Source organism: Taurulus bubalis (assembly GCF_910589615.1).
Source record: "Taurulus bubalis genome assembly, chromosome: 5".
NCBI lineage: Eukaryota > Metazoa > Chordata > Actinopteri > Perciformes > Cottidae > Taurulus > Taurulus bubalis.
In genome coordinates, this window is record NC_136593.1 from 14,252,690 (window position 1) to 14,268,755 (window position 16,066).

A 16,066-nucleotide genomic window follows, 5' to 3' on the forward strand; every position below is an offset into this window, starting at 1 on the left:
GTTTTACGGAGATAAGCCAGACATAGTTACTTGAGTCGCGTTTGATGTTCCGACATGTTTGGGACTTCCACAACAAGTATAACGCAGAAATAATGGTTATTGATAGCGGAAAAGATAACTCTTTTTCACGGAGAGAAGCGACGGCAATAAGCCACGCCCCCTTTGTCACGGCGCAATTTTGCGTTTGGTATGAACACCCTCTTTTCACTCGCGTGAGTAAACTGAAGCGGTAAACGCAGCGCGAAAAATCGTGTCGCGTTTGGTGTGAACACAGCATAACATGCACTAAAAGCATTGCACAGCCGGTCTGGCTGTGTCTAGTTTAGTATGCACACACAGGGAGAGCGACTTCATTCAGCTCAGGTAGACTTTACTAAACTATATCTTTACACAGCACATAGTTTGCTGATATATTATTGCTCACAATGTTACAGCTGCTTTAATACCATGTTTTTAACTATCTCCGAGGTTCAAGCAGAGCAAGTTAAACTAGGGCTGCAACAACGAATCGATAAAATCGATAAAAATCGATTATCAAAAGAGTTGGCGACGAATTTCATTATCGATTCGTTGTGTCGCACGATTATTACGCCAGTCAATAAGTCGCGAAGAAAAAGCAACTGGCCTGCCAGCGTTTCTGAGATTGTAGCGAGACACTGGGAAAAGGTTGTGATCTTCGCAAAAATAGAACATCTTTGATGTGATGTGTCGAGTCTTGGCCAATCAGCGTTAAGATGTCTACAGCGTCTTCATTTCCCTCAAACTTGTTTTTAATGGAAGCTAGTCAGCTTGCTATCACGTTAGCTAACGTGTTTGGGTTGTGTATTGTCGTTAAAGTTACTTTTTGTAAAAAAAACGTAACGTGATGAAACATGCCGTAATCCCCCGGTCTGGTTCAGTTCACGCAGTCACTCGTTAACGTTAAACCGGCACACCTGCGGATCTGGCTGCAAGTTTTATTTTTACTCAAAGTAGAATGAATCAAATCACATAGTTGGGCTTCGCCAACAACGTAATGTCGTGGTCATAAGAGACCCAGAATGAAATAGTTTAAGGAAGAGGACGCTCTATTTGCAGATGTGAAAGGAGCAGTGCAGCTTCCCTCTGTCCCAGTATTTCATACATATTGATAAAGGCAGGGCATGCTAAATGCAGTCTCTGCTCCAAGGAGATCAATTACAGTAAAAAGGGCTCACATTTGGCAGATGTAAAGCATACATGTGTATGTTTTTAGTGTTAGTCCATTTTAACTTAATTTTTTTAATTAACAGCTCAGGGATGTTCAAAGAGCAACCTGTTTGTGCACTTTATGAAGATTTTTTGCACTGTCAGTTCTGTTTTTGAATAAAGGGTTGGAAATTAATGTTTTTTTGATTTTTAGTTAATCGGAAAAATAATCATCCGATTAATCGATTATTAAAATAATCGTTAGTTGCAGCCCTAAGTTAAACATACTGTACTTCAATACAGTATGTTCTGGTCATAGTGTAGTATTTATGAAGGTTTTCTATCCTTTCATATAATCATCTATTTTTGTTTCACACCTATTGCACTTCGTTCATCTTGATAGAGGATCCTCCTCTGTTGCTCTCTCGAAGGTTTCTTCCCTTTTTCTTCCTGTTGAAGTTTTTTTTTGAGGAGAGTTTTTCCTGAACCGATGTCAGGTCCCGGAACAGAGAATGTTGTATGTGTACAGATTGTAAAGCTCTCTGAGGCAAATTTGTGATTTAAGGCTATACAAAATGAATTTAAATGAATTTAAATGTACCAATTAGTCCTACGTGATCACATGTCTGAATAAACTGAAGCATTAGTTTATTCTCTCTTTAATGTGATTCTGTGTTCAGACTATAGGTTTGATTTCTGCATCAATGCCGTCCGTTAAGCTTGCAGACATAGGGGTATTTTGTCTACTTGACAAAAACATGAACAAGCATATTGGGACAGAGGGTGTCCTGTTCTGCTGATAGTAAAGCCCCTTGATGCAAATTTGTAATTGGGTAAAATGATATTGGGCTTTATAAATAAAATTGGCACAGCACAGTGCTTAATTTGAAATGTATTTTTATTTTATATATGTATATATATATATATATATATATATATATATATATATATATATATATATATGTATATATATATATATATATATATACACAGTATATAAGCCATCAGTTTGAAACTCCTAGTCTCACTTCAGGAGGCTACAGTTTATACTGACTTTATTTAGATAGTAAAGATAATGTTTGAACAACGGTGCAGTGATTGCATTATTGTACTTTATAGCTCCCTTTTAACTCTTAGTATGCACACAATGTAATTGCTTATTTTCTGTGTGTAGCCTGAAGGAAGATAGATTGCTTCATGGGCATTGTGCACAGTGCCATCTGAATTCTTAATAGGTTTACATTGCCGCTGTCCGCATATCTCAGTCAAATGGCAAGTTATGTAAAGGAATGCATGGTTCAGCGGGTTAGCATCCTCTGTCATATGGTGATCTGAGCTCTGTGAGTGTGTGAGATAAACTGAGTTGTGCCTGTAGACACTCACCCTGTGGCAGAAGAGTGACTGTATGGCTTTGAGGGTCAAGGAGAAACATGCATTATGCCGTGTGATGAGTTTATCATATGCTGTTGTATGCGGCGTGTATTTTCTAAACATGTGCCGTGTAAGTGTGTGTCTGTGTATGTGAGAGTGTGTGATCTATCATGTTGTGTGTGTACATAACAGAAGAGCAGCAAGTGAACTGATCACTACAAATTAATGTGTTATATACTGTATGAGAAAAGGGAACATATACTGTAAGTCTCTTTATAGCACAAATAACCTAAGATGAGTCAGAGATATTTATGGTCCTCCCCAATGGCCTCTGCCTCACTCTCCTTCTCTTTCCGTGTCTCTCCCTCGTTCTATTTCTGGTCGCAGAATAACGTGCTTATGATTGAATAAATTGCTGGTTAATTAAGAGGGAATGGTTATCATTTGCTATTATATTTAACATGCTTTCACAAACCAGGAAGTGGCAATTTGCATAAATTGACTGGGCCTTGGAAAGCTAAAACTGTTCTGACAACGTATTACATGCTACTTTCTGTATCTTTACAATTATTACTCAATAACTGCTGTAGACCACACTAGAGGAAATATTATATAATATTTATTTATTTTATAACTACATATACCACTAGACACTTTGTTGATGAATCAAACATGCCACCTAACTGAAGCCTGTGTCACACTAACAGATAACTGCTGCTTTACTATTGCTCCTTCTGGCCCGTAAATGCTTCAATGTTCACTGGTCTCTCCGTCACTTCCCTTCCATCCTCGATTAAATTGTTCAGTTCTCTCTGCTCCCTGCGGCCCTGAGCATGCTCCGTCATGGAGGGAGCAGCCACAAGCTTAACTCAACCTTTTACTTCACTAACAAAGAGGCCCGTGTCTCCTATTCTGGGCTAAGTGCTTCTCACAATCTGCAGTAAACTGTTGGGAAAACGAGCCCCTGCAGCCGACAGTGCTCTTGCATTATGCTGTCCGCAGAGAACACAGAGCAAAGGATTAAGGACTCCCTCAGGCGGTAGAGGTTATTATGTATATAATAATGCATACGTGTGTGTGGCTTTTAGCATTTGTCTGCATTGTGTATTATAAGAGCTCTTGTGAAAAGTTAAATGACTCTTCTCTTGATGGAAAGCTATCATGGGTACCAGTGTGCAGAGTTTATGTTGACCTGCCTCATGCATAAAGGACTCTATATCGTTACATATCTCCAGGGAAGTCCCAGGACTGTCCTAAATGAACTGAGTCACCCTGGTGTGTCCACCTAAAGCCTCTCACACATCGCACTGCACTAAATACATACCACCTCTATCTGGCAGCGTGTGCCTCTGTTATTAGCTTCACTCGACCTCAACCTGATGGCCTGATGTTCCTGTTCTCTCTCTGTCTTTGAAACAACAGTAGAAAGCTGCAATGCTGTGTTACGTCACTGCTTATAGTCTCTACATACCATCGTTTTAATTAAAGTGTGTTTTTCCCTTTTTAACTTTTCTCAGCCGATTCATACAGCGGTGGGCGAGAGATCTCTGACTGGTTGCTCTGTTAAGTGAATCAGTGTTTTCATCCATCAGTGTGGTTAGGTCCTTATTTGTGCTTTCCCATCGTTTTCAAAGCAAAGCTACTTTTTACTTTAATATTATATATAATTATAAAACAAGGAATCACTGTCTGTATGTCTGATTTCCTCTGAAGCAGAAACCCTTTTCAGTTTGGCTCCCAGGCCCAGGTTAAATACCTTTACTGTGTATTTCACTGATGCTTCTGACTGACTATCACAGGACTATTCACGGACCATTCTTTCGGACCATTTATTTTTATTTTTATTCCTTTCTCTCCTCCTACCGGTCACTCCACTGCACAATTCATATTTAAACACTCATGCCACATACACTTAACTTTAACTTTAACTTAAACGCACACGTCACTTTAACATGCCACATACACTTAACTTTAATACACTTAATACATACACTTAACTTTAACTTAAACACACACGTCACTTTCACATACACTTACATTAATGTTATCTGTTGTCTGAGCACTTTATTATTATTATTATACACTTAGACTTTTTGCACTGTTGATGTCGTTGATTGTTGTTCGTCTCGTCTAATGTCTAATGTCTAATGTATGTACCTTCCGCCCAACTAAATTCCTCGTCTGTGCAAACATTCCTGGCAATAAACGGTTTCTGATTCTGATTCTGAGAAGCTGTGATTTGGGTGTGTGACGCAACTACGTCATGGCGTGTGTATTGAGGATGCCCCAATGAAGGCCAGTGTTAAGCGTGAAGTTGCTTGTATGAGTGGTTCTCAAGAAAGCTTGGCCAGTTCTGAACAGATGTGTTGCACTGAACAAGTATTATCAATTCATCTTCCAAGCTAATTCAATTTTGTTTTGTTATTTTTGGATAATGAGTTCAGACTACTGACTTGTTACTCGCTGCTGTGGAGGCTCAGAAGGTAGATCTCCGTAGTCAGCTGTCCGTTGTGGTGTGTCTTCCACTTCCATGATGGTTTGTAGTGTACTAAACAATAAAGCCAAACAGCTTCTGGTCTTTCCAGTTTTAACTTGAGGTTACATGATACTAAGTCAAAACACTTGTTTTCTTCTTATATTGAAATGTTCTTGTACACCTCAAGGTTTCTCATGTTTTCTGTGAATATGTGCAGAGACAAGTTTTGTAAAGCGTGACAACCTAATCAGATCAGAATGAGCTCAAGATTCGGCTGCTCTGGTTAAACAAGGCTGTTTTTACTTTTTTAATTGATTGACGTTAAGAACATGTGACACTGGTGAACTAGATATTATACAGTCATCCTCCTATTCTTAGACTCAGCAAGCTCGACTAGCTCATCCAATAGGAAATATCCCATTGATACTCTCTTCACTGCAGCCATCTCTGTGACTGACATTTGTGTAACAATATGCACCTCTTAAATTTAGTATGCAGATAGCTAATATTTTAATGTACGGTACACGATGTGCAGCGTAATTCTCTCCAATCTACTGTATGTTTATGCCCTGCGCTGGCAACGGCAGAAGGGCAGAATGTGACCATATTTCACATTTGGTTAAACACTGAATTGGTGACACGAATCTTGGGAGCTCACCTAGAAACTGTGGTGATTGTATAACTATTCGGTGCTGCCATGTTGAATTTTCAGCTTCTTTGCAGCAACATACATACATATTGGGACCATCTATACATCACAGACCGTAATCTAAAGCATTACCCCAAAACGGCCGTTTTTTCATGATAATCCATCATATCTATAGTTCTTGTCAAAAATCTATTGTTCTCTCTTCTCTTTTTTTCTGTGTATCTGCAGGAAACGGTTGAGTATGCCTTCCTCATCATTTTCACAATTGAGACCTTTCTGAAGATTATCGCTTATGGTTTGGTGATGCACCAGAATGCGTACGTGAGAAACGGTTGGAACATGCTGGATTTCGTCATCGTCGTCATAGGGTAAGTCATCAAGTTCAGTTATTTCAATTTACCTTTTCTTCTATCTAAATATGGTATATAATGTATTTGATTATACATATTACATGCAACAGTGGGCATTATGCCAGGTGATCCAAACAATGTGTCATTTTACAGACCAGATCATGAGGTTTTTTTATTTCAATGGATTTACAACTTTAATCTCAGTTTTTTTTAATTGATTAATTAAAAGATCTCCTTTACAAAAGTCCCAGCCATGACAGGTAGCAGCACATCAAACAAAGTGCCAGATATATGAGTCAATAATATCCAGTTTAGTAATTGAACTGCACAAATTCAGTTGGATCAAACCTAGATCAGCCCATGATTTATAATCAGAACGGGTATTAAAACTTGAAGCTTCCAATTACAAATTGTAGTATCAGGCTAGGCTGCACAATTCTCTTGAATTCATCATGTTAACAGAATTAACGTAAATACAGTAAATTATCAGAGTGTATAAAACATGGTGTAGAAGACAGACCAACACCTCAAATTACAAAAGTATGCATAACATTTTGACAGTGTGTACAGTGTTTCAGAGAGAGGCAGTCAGTGTTAAAGTTAAAGTTGCTTAAGCCTCTGCTCCAAGCAGCTAATAGAGACCCTCACACACCCACAGTATATGACCCAGAAAAGACAGAGAGAATAAATCAGAGCTTTACCACCATTGGAGTGAGTCACCATCTCTCCATACTTCATCTCTTCTCCAACACTCCCTCCCATTTTTTCTCACTGACTTTCTTTCGCTCACACTCTTCCATCCGGCTTTGCTTTGTCTCTGCAGCAAGTTCTATACTTCCCCCATCCATTTTGATCTTGTACGTCATGCTTTACACTTCCCCATCTCACTCTGCCCTCATTCTTATCTCCTGCATGTTCTCCTCTCGTTATCTTCATCCTAATCGCAGCGTCTTTTTTTTCTCCTCTATTTTCCTCCCTCTCTCTCTCCTCTTATGCACACAGTCCAGTGGGCAGCTGGGTCAGATCGCTGTCTGTATGCAAGCATGCAGGGTTTATCTGCCATGCAATCAAATGCAACGACGGCAGCTTGTGCTATAAAGAGTGACTGTTCCTGCTACATCACTGAAATAATACTGCCAGAATCAAAATATATGGCTAAATACGGCCCTGAAGTGGCTATATAAATTCATGTTGCAAGGTCAGAGTTCAGCCCACTTCAATATGTTTGTGTGTATTTGTATTTAAAGATTATTAGCAGGGCACGTAATGGTTCAACAAATGTTGGAAAAAGGTTCTTGAATGTATTTCATCGTTCATTAACACTCTTCATAGAGAGAAAGGTTGTCTCTTGTCTGAAGATTCAATATAATCCATTGCTGTCTTTAGGGCTGCTGTAGTCGTACTATGCTTTTTTAAAAATCTGATAAAATATAGTTTGTGAGTAAAAGTTCCTTGAATTGCTCAATCAAGAGGTATTAGAGAATCTTAGCTAAAACAGATAGTTTGGAAATTAGCTTGTAATTGTTTGAGTGGGAAATGCATGAAAGATATCCAAACAATTGTATTAAAAGGACATATGTGTCAGAAATGTAAATCAGCTCTGCAACAAAAAAAGTTCACAGAATTTGAGTAATTATGAGATTTTTCTTGGTTTTACTTAAATGATCATGCCCTTAAATCACATGTATTTTTAAGGCTGCCTTGATGAATATTGAACGGGTAAATTACGAGTGAAAAACTATCGAAACTATATAATTACCACCCTAATCTACAGTTTCCCTCATCTTTTATTTAGCACTTTGCAGCAAAAGTTCCAAATATTTCCATCAGGACTTAGAGACCAACACATAAAGACAATACATATTGGATTTACATGACTCCAAATAAATGCTAATGTTGGCTGATATGTAAATATGTTTACATTTTAAGATTTGTGTTTACCATTTTCAAATAAAGATGATATATTTCCAATAATTGGGATGTAAGCTATCAACATTTTTACATGCAGCAATTGTTTACGTACTTTTCTGCTTAGTGTGTAGAATTACAGAATTACCATGAAACCAATGGATACCTATAAAACAGAAGAACAGACTATTAAACTTCCTAACATACAGTTAGCATAGTTTACGAAATAATTTTAAAGTGATTTGCATTTAAAACCACTTTGCAGGTTATGCAGTTTGACTGGTAAAGAAGGAGGCATATGCAGTAAAAAGGTTGATGTGTCTTGTTTTCAACATGACTGGATGAGTAATGAAGTCCCAGTGGCTGGCGGTCAGTCTTACAGCTGTGACTCAGTATAACATAAGCCGGAGCAGACTGTGCTTATGGGCCCTCAGAACTCCTTCCTATCGGCAGCTTCATTCACTGCTTTTAGTCCACAAATCTTTGATGTGATGTGTCGAGATGATTTCCCCCTCTTGGCTAGGTGAGGAATGTCTCACTGACTGTAATGAAGTGGCCTCTTTCATGGTTCACTGCTGATTTCACTTTGTGATCACAGCAGGAAGCCGTTCTTGTACTGCATTTATCTTCTGTTTGTATACTCTTAACTGCATTGACACAAAGGGGGCGGGATGCTGCTGTACTGCACTCCCAGCATCGCCGCTTGTAATAACGGACAATTGTTTTGTCAGGTATTAAAATTATAGTGTGGAAGCTACCAGTACAATGTTCATTAACCAGTTTTTATTCCAACTATTAACATGAATGGACCCTGTATGTATTATTATATGTGTAGTACTCTTGTAATCCAACTGTATCCTGGTGATATCAGTATGGTTTGTGGGTGGCTGTAAAGTAAACGGATGACGCATGCGACATTATAGTTTCACAGTTAAATGATAAATGAGCTAAATGTTATGGATCAACAACAGTAAATTAAAAACACTCAGCCAGGAAAGAGTTTTAAGGGAAACTCGTCTCAACATTAATGATTATTGATATGCTTGGGATATCTGACAAAGAAATACACATCTATATTGCTTGAAAAAACGTCTACTGTAATATTCAAGTGAAGAAACAAACCATTAATTGTATTATAGATTAATGCTACTGATTATTTTCTTGATGAATTGAATCGTCGTTTTTCCAAAAGAAAAATGCCTACTATAATTTAGTATAAGAGTCAAAGGTGACATCGGCAAATAGTTTATTTGGCGTCTCTTTAAAAAAAAAAAGGAACATGTAACATACAATAAACATGAGCAGCTCAGACGTGAACATGTTGTGGTATGTTGTATAGTGTGTTTTACTTGCCAGACTAATAGTGTGAGGTTTGTTTTCTGACAGACTCTTCAGTGTTGTGCTGGAGCTTTTGACCAAAGAAGAGAAGCCAGAACTCGAGGGAGACCATCCGTCGTTGCACGGACACGGAGGTAAACCAGGTGGATTCGATGTTAAAGCCCTTCGAGCCTTCCGTGTGCTGCGACCCCTGCGGCTGGTCTCAGGAGTACCCAGTAAGTACTGAGCTCCACATGCCAACACACAGGCAACCCATGTCAACCCCATATAGATTCACTACATATTTTTTATATATGCTATGTAATTATCAGAGCCCTTATTAATCCCAGTATATTGTAGGTTGCAGGGTTACACATGACAAGTCCAGATGGTCTTTGTATCATCCCTGAGGAGTGTTTTTCAAAAACATCTATTCAACATCTCCATCAGCACCCTGGAGAAATGAGCTCTGCGATTAAAAACTGAGCGTAAACACTAGTGACACATTTATGAACTATATGTCGTTCTAGATGTTCTGAAATATTTACAGAAACTGGTATCAAACATTAGAAAAGCAACTTCCTTCTTTTGGGGAAAATGTTCAATTGTCTGTAGTATATCATACACTGCACACTGTTCAAATCTGTTGTTGATAAACAAAATATTATAAATTAATAACGTCATATTAATGTCATGGTTATGTGAACCATCATGAACCAGGTTTTCTTTGCAGTAAGACCAGGGATGGAGACTGGCACGGGTGCAACTGAAGTTTGTAGCTGTATTTTCTTCTTGCACATTCAAGTACAGCAGCTTCATGTGATGTGTTTATTTTTGTCCTTGCTTAGGTTTACAGGTGGTTTTGAACTCCATCATTAAAGCTATGGTCCCTCTCCTTCACATTGCCCTCCTGGTCTTGTTTGTCATCATCATCTATGCTATTATCGGCCTGGAGCTTTTCATCGGTAAAATGCACGCAACCTGCTTCATTCCTGGCTCAGGTACGCCCTCTTTATTGTCTGCCGTACACATGAAATCCAGTCAACTTTCTCTTTTCAACTTTCTCTGTAACAAGCAGTAATATTAGCCTGACCCTACAACTTTCAACAAACATCAGCATGCATTTCTCAATTTTGGAAGGTGAAACCTGATACTTTAGCTGACCACATGTGGGCCCAGATAAACAAGTGTACAAAGTTTTTGTTTTGTCAAGTTGACATAGCATATGTGCATTACATATTGCACAGACTAAATCATAGAAAGTTTAGGCACCCTTTTAACTTATTTGATTTAAATCTCAAATGGGGAATAAAACATGTTCAGTGTATTTCTGGTTTCAGGACCATGCCAAAAAGGACTGATAAATCTACTGTTTATGTGCAGCTCGAATTGGCAAGGCATCTATGCTCGTCGAGGTATCGGTAACCTGATTTATTCAGGTCCTACAGCCTGACCAATTGGCTCTCCTGACACTAACTACGTGAGATTAATGCCTAACCTAAACAAATCGTTTCTGCCTCAACCTGCTACGCAGGGCAGGTCTTGCCAAGAGAAGCAGTGAGATTCATAATAACGCGGTTACATTTTAGAAACTGACATGGCAAGTTTCTTCAGGGGTCCCAAACTTAAATAACCTGGTGGCCACTGGCCAGGTTGTTCACTGCCAGGGGGGGCACTTAAAAGTAGTGTTTGTTTTTCCCTCCCTTCCGTCCCTCGTACATGGTGCTGCTCTGCATGTTCATTAGAGTAATAACGAGAGAGAACGCTTTCCTGGAGAACAGCAGCTTTCTTCTTGCAGGTGTGAAGTGAGTCATGTGACCCTCCACGGAGAAACAATCCTGTCATAAAACTGACCTTGTCATAAAACTGACCTTGTGGTCAACCTTTCTTTGAGGTTTCAAAAGTGTAAGGTGCAGTCGGTCATATATAGTGTTAATTTAGCTGTTCAGCCTAAATGTAAAATAACTATTTTGAAGTCTTGCTTGAACATTTAATGATTTCTCCAATTACAACAATCAAAATGGGGAAAAGTAAAAAAACATATTTGTAGGCCAAGTATAATAATACATTGTAAACATGGTGAGGGTCTGGTTAAATAATCTGAGCGGCTTTAGTTTTCCGCAATAAATACAGACACATCTCTTTCCTCTCTTCAGGTATGATAGCAGAAGAGGAACCAGCTCCTTGTGCGATCTCAGGGCACGGGCGACAATGCCCCATCAACGGCAGCGAGTGTAGGGAAGGCTGGCATGGTCCCAATGGTGGCATCACCAACTTTGACAACTTCCTGTTTGCCATGTTGACAGTGTTTCAGTGTATCACCATGGAGGGCTGGACGGATGTGCTGTACTGGGTGAGTCTCTGCCCTCCCAGTTCAACATCCTGTGACTGTCACTCGCCTTTAGCTTAAATGTCTATTCAGATCAGACTCATAACAATGATGTGACTGACATTCTGATGATGGAGCTGCTGATAACTTCCTGAGGCAGCTCTTATCACTCTGATGTGATTGATTGACTAAATGATTGAATGCATTCAACAACTCACAACAAAAATAAGATGCTATCCTGGTACGTTTAGTTTTCGTGCAAAATCTCTATTTTTTTTTCATCTGAAAACTTTTTCTTCTTGTTTTTCTTGTCTGACAGTTTCTACCTTTAACAGTTGATTTCACTCTTTTCTCCCTTTCTTCCCTCTGTTCTCCTTCCTCTGTGCTGATGCTTGTTCCTCCAGATGAACGATGCTATGGGCCTTGAGCTTCCATGGGTTTACTTTGTCAGTCTTGTGATCTTCGGCTCCTTTTTTGTTCTTAACCTGGTTTTGGGTGTGTTGAGCGGGTAAGCACCTTCCTCTCTTTGCCCTTTGTTTGAGTTTCTGTCTGTTAACCGTCTACTTCTGGCTCCTGTAGGTCAATGACGCCATCGGATGGGAAACACCGTGGATTTATTTTGTTAGCCTGATCATACTGGGATCCTTTTTCGTGTTAAACCTTGTGTTAGGTGTGCTAAGTGGGTAAGAGGAAACTTGTGCAGTGATTTTGGTTTGCAGTGTGCAAAGCGTGTTTGCGGTGGTTTGTGTTGCTCTCTGGCACAGCTTACGATGTATTGCGTGTATGGATGTAAGATCCTGGCTATCTTTATATAAAACAAATATTTAACTATTACTCCGTGATTGACTATTGAGCATTTGGACCATGAGATAAATGCATTTTCTTTCTCAGGGATTCTTCTCTGACCTCTGTTGGCGTCAAACTATCACGTTTTTTTCCACGGCAACTGCAAAGTGAGCGTTTCCTCCCCCACACCGTCCTCAAACCCCCAAACCTCCTGAGAGAGAAATTAATCGTATTCCTCGCCCTTCACTCCCTCTGTGCGACTAAGCTCTCTCAAACCCCAGTTTGCTTTCCCAGAGTGGGGGTGGGGTATTACAGTAGAATTAACTCTGGATGGTTGACCAGCCAGCAATGCCTGATTTTTATAAATAAGACACCAAGGTTAACAGAATCTCCAACTCTGACACTCCTGCAGTCCTGTCGGCTGCTTTAGATTGTCACAATGTATTATCTGCATCAACTGTCTAAATGCAGTTGTAAAAATGTTGCTTTTTTACCCTCTTACCATCAAGTATCTTTGTTTTTGTCTTTTTCAGTGTCACACCTTACATGTATCTCATTCTCAGTAACGACAATATTCCACCATACATTTACGTACCGTCTTCTGAATTCCTACACATCATAGTTTCCATAGTCGTTGTTTTATATAATCTATGAGTTTAGATGCTGTGTAAATGTTGTGTGTCTCTTGAAACCATCTGTCCATCTAAATTGCTCGCCAGAAGGATACACTACTGTATAATAATCGGCTATAAATAAAGTGCTCTGTTGTCTGTCCGAAGGTGCACATCTCCCTCCAGTGGCTAGGGTTCACAAAAACACAGAAGGCATTTAAAGGTTGTGGTTGAAATATGTGATTATGCAGCATGTCTTCATGCAGTTTAGTGAAGTCATACAGATTATTTAATACAGGAAGGAAGATTTGTTTATTTTCATTCCATGTGAACAAAAACGTTTTTTTTTCTTCACTGCTGTTAAAGTAAGTGTCTCTTTGTATGTGTATTTGATCATTTATGCACTCTTTTGTATTTGTGTTTTTTGTGCATGTGCGCCTCTGCAAACCCAGAGAGTTCTCCAAGGAGAGAGAGAAAGCCAAAGCGCGAGGAGACTTCCAGAAGCTGCGTGAGAAGCAGCAGCTGGAGGAGGATCTGAAAGGTTACTTGGACTGGATAACTCAGGCTGAAGACATCGACCCCGAGGACGAGGCCGATGAGGAGACCAAGCGCAACCGTAAGCACCTTCTCCCGTTACTCCCGAAGTAAGCTTGCGCTGGCATCACAAGAGTCCATCGATACTGATCCAATCTGTCCAATATGCAGTATGGTTTGTTATTGTTGGCTTGAGAGTGTCGCCAAATATCATTTTATATTCATAGAATCAGGAAATGCAGGAGTTTGTACTCTAGACATTTACAATGTGTCATTGAGTTTTGTAGCAAAGAAAAGAAAAGAAAGAAAAGAAAGAAAGAAGTGGATTTGCTAAAAGATCCTTACGCTGAAGGAGAGATATGGATACCAAAATACTGTTTAAAACGAAAGAGGTGCTTTTCCTGGCACTCCTGTGTCCATTTGGGTGCATAGTGCTCTATTTCTTCCTATTGCCCCATATAACAAGTCCACCATGTTGACACTTATCTAGCACAGACACAGTGGGTATTAATCAGGAGAAAAAGAGCCTTCAAGCTCAAACATGGCCGTCTCATTTAGCCCGACAATTGTGCATCAACTTTTAACAATCATGTAAGAAAAAACCCACTAGACAGGATGTAATGTCCACTTTCTCCACCTACAGTAGCATCCATTGTCCATAATAATAATTCATGCAGATCTGTTGCTGGTCTTGATTAAGCTTTTCAACGATAATACTGGGACTTGTAGTAATCACTTAATGAAGCAGATGAAGTAGGTTAACAATTTAACAGCAATCTTTCTGAATAATGCACAATTATTCACAATATTTAAGGTAAAGTCAATGACACTTTCTTGGCCATACACAATACACACATAGTATACATACCTGCATAATGGAGAGGCATCTCTTGGTTAAGAGAAAGTCTTTCCCTCGAGGTGTTCGCGATAAACAAAGGTGTTTGAACCAGAGCGGTGCAGCATGTTCTTATCTTCACGCTCAATGTAAGTCACTGATGGAAGTGCAGCACGCTGAGTTCCACTAGAGTTGATCTAAGAAGAGAAAAAGGGAAAAAAGATGTTACTTGAGCTCTTAATCCAAATCCTCTTTATATAAGCAGCACACATGATGCAACACAGAAACTGTGACTGATTCACCTTATATTTTGAGAGTAGGATCTTTATTTTTTACACTCTGCTCATTACAATCAATCTTCCCTCATGTTTGATGTACTTGTCCATTTATTTTCACCTCTCCCGCCTGTCTTTTCCTCGAGTCATACTTCATTTATAAAGTTTGACTTTTAGGGTCCTTTAAAGCTGTGGAGGTTCTGTGTGACAAGGAGGCAAGTCCATACTGTTCTCCTTCCAAATCCATCCTGGCTTTTGTTGTCTGTCGACGATACATGAGCTCATGCTAACACGTTAACGTGCAAAAGATTGAATATGCACTGTAACATGTTAGTACAGCCCTCGTCACCTGCAGGCGCTTCCAGTGACTAACAGCTCTCCGTGTTGTTCTTCTGCCCTCCTCAGTGTCTGCAGCCCCGGTGGCTCCTGCTGCTCTTGTCATTGTTGGATATTGATATTTTGAATACTGTTGTTGTCCTGTGGTGCTTGTCTGCTCTGACCCATTTTGATAGCAGCCCATTCTCGCCCCCCATGTCCCTCTGCTGTGCCGTTGTGTCTGAATGCATGGGCTTGCATGCATTACACATGAAGGGGTGACTCTGGCTGACCTTACTGAGAAGAAGAAAGGAAGGTTTGGGTGGTTCAGCCAGTCGTCCGACACTCATGGTAAATCCTGTGTTTTCCCTCCAGTGTTCTTATGCTTTTGTGTATGTGTGTGTGAGCGTGTGTATTAGATGCTCAAATTACAGAAAAAATTGTCCGTTTTCACTAAATTTTCAGACCAGAATCAGATCAGGTCTGAACTCTTAATTTTGTTTCTTGTTTCTTTAAATTTTGCTTTTTGTTACATTTTGTGAGCCAAAACACACAAAGAAAAAGTTGTACTTTTCCCTTACTTCCTTCTATCAGTGAAGAAGGGTTGTTCTTCACAAATACTCAACATTATTGAATTATTGAATACACATGAATACATCACGACTTAAAACCAGGAAATTAATGAAAAAGATAAGCAGCAGTGGCCTTTAAATCCCAGTTGAAGCATCTAAAGTGAGTCTGTGTGTGTTTGTGTATGTGTATTGATGTGCATCCTAATGTAATACCTCATCACTTTGTGCTTTACAATTTTGTTAAACCCGTTGTGTCCGAGCATCACAGCCTTTTTTCAGTTTTTGTCTTCCATGTTTTGTTTTTTTCAAAGGTTTACTAATTCTAAATAAAAAACATTTTACTCATAAAACGAGACTGATATGGAATAGAAATACGGCTACGTTTGATAGCAGGCACACCCCATTTCCTTTCCATGTCCCATTTCAAAAGCAGTGGCTCAGTGTGAATATAGGAAACAGGGCTAAACCCAGATCACTACTCCAGCAGTCAGCACTATTTTCAGAGCTGAGAGCTGTCCGACCACTCAGGAATCAAAGCCAACATGTCTACATAAGCTAAGCAGCAGCACAC

The 16,066-nt window shown here is 39.5% G+C and overlaps 1 protein-coding gene across 1 annotated transcript in view; it reads left to right on the top strand.

Annotated features, from left to right (window-relative positions):
* cacna1da (calcium channel, voltage-dependent, L type, alpha 1D subunit, a) overlaps positions 1–16,066 on the top strand; it is a gene marked incomplete at both ends in the record, with an annotated part of 54,033 nt that overhangs the window by 12,233 nt on the left and 25,734 nt on the right. The window contains 7 exons of the mRNA XM_079218361.1: positions 5,892–6,031; positions 9,308–9,474; positions 10,087–10,239; positions 11,395–11,591; positions 11,972–12,075; positions 13,417–13,580; positions 15,200–15,274. Of these exons, the coding sequence (XP_079074487.1) occupies positions 5,892–6,031; positions 9,308–9,474; positions 10,087–10,239; positions 11,395–11,591; positions 11,972–12,075; positions 13,417–13,580; positions 15,200–15,274 (1,000 nt within the window). The remainder of the gene's footprint in view (positions 1–5,891; positions 6,032–9,307; positions 9,475–10,086; positions 10,240–11,394; positions 11,592–11,971; positions 12,076–13,416; positions 13,581–15,199; positions 15,275–16,066) is intronic.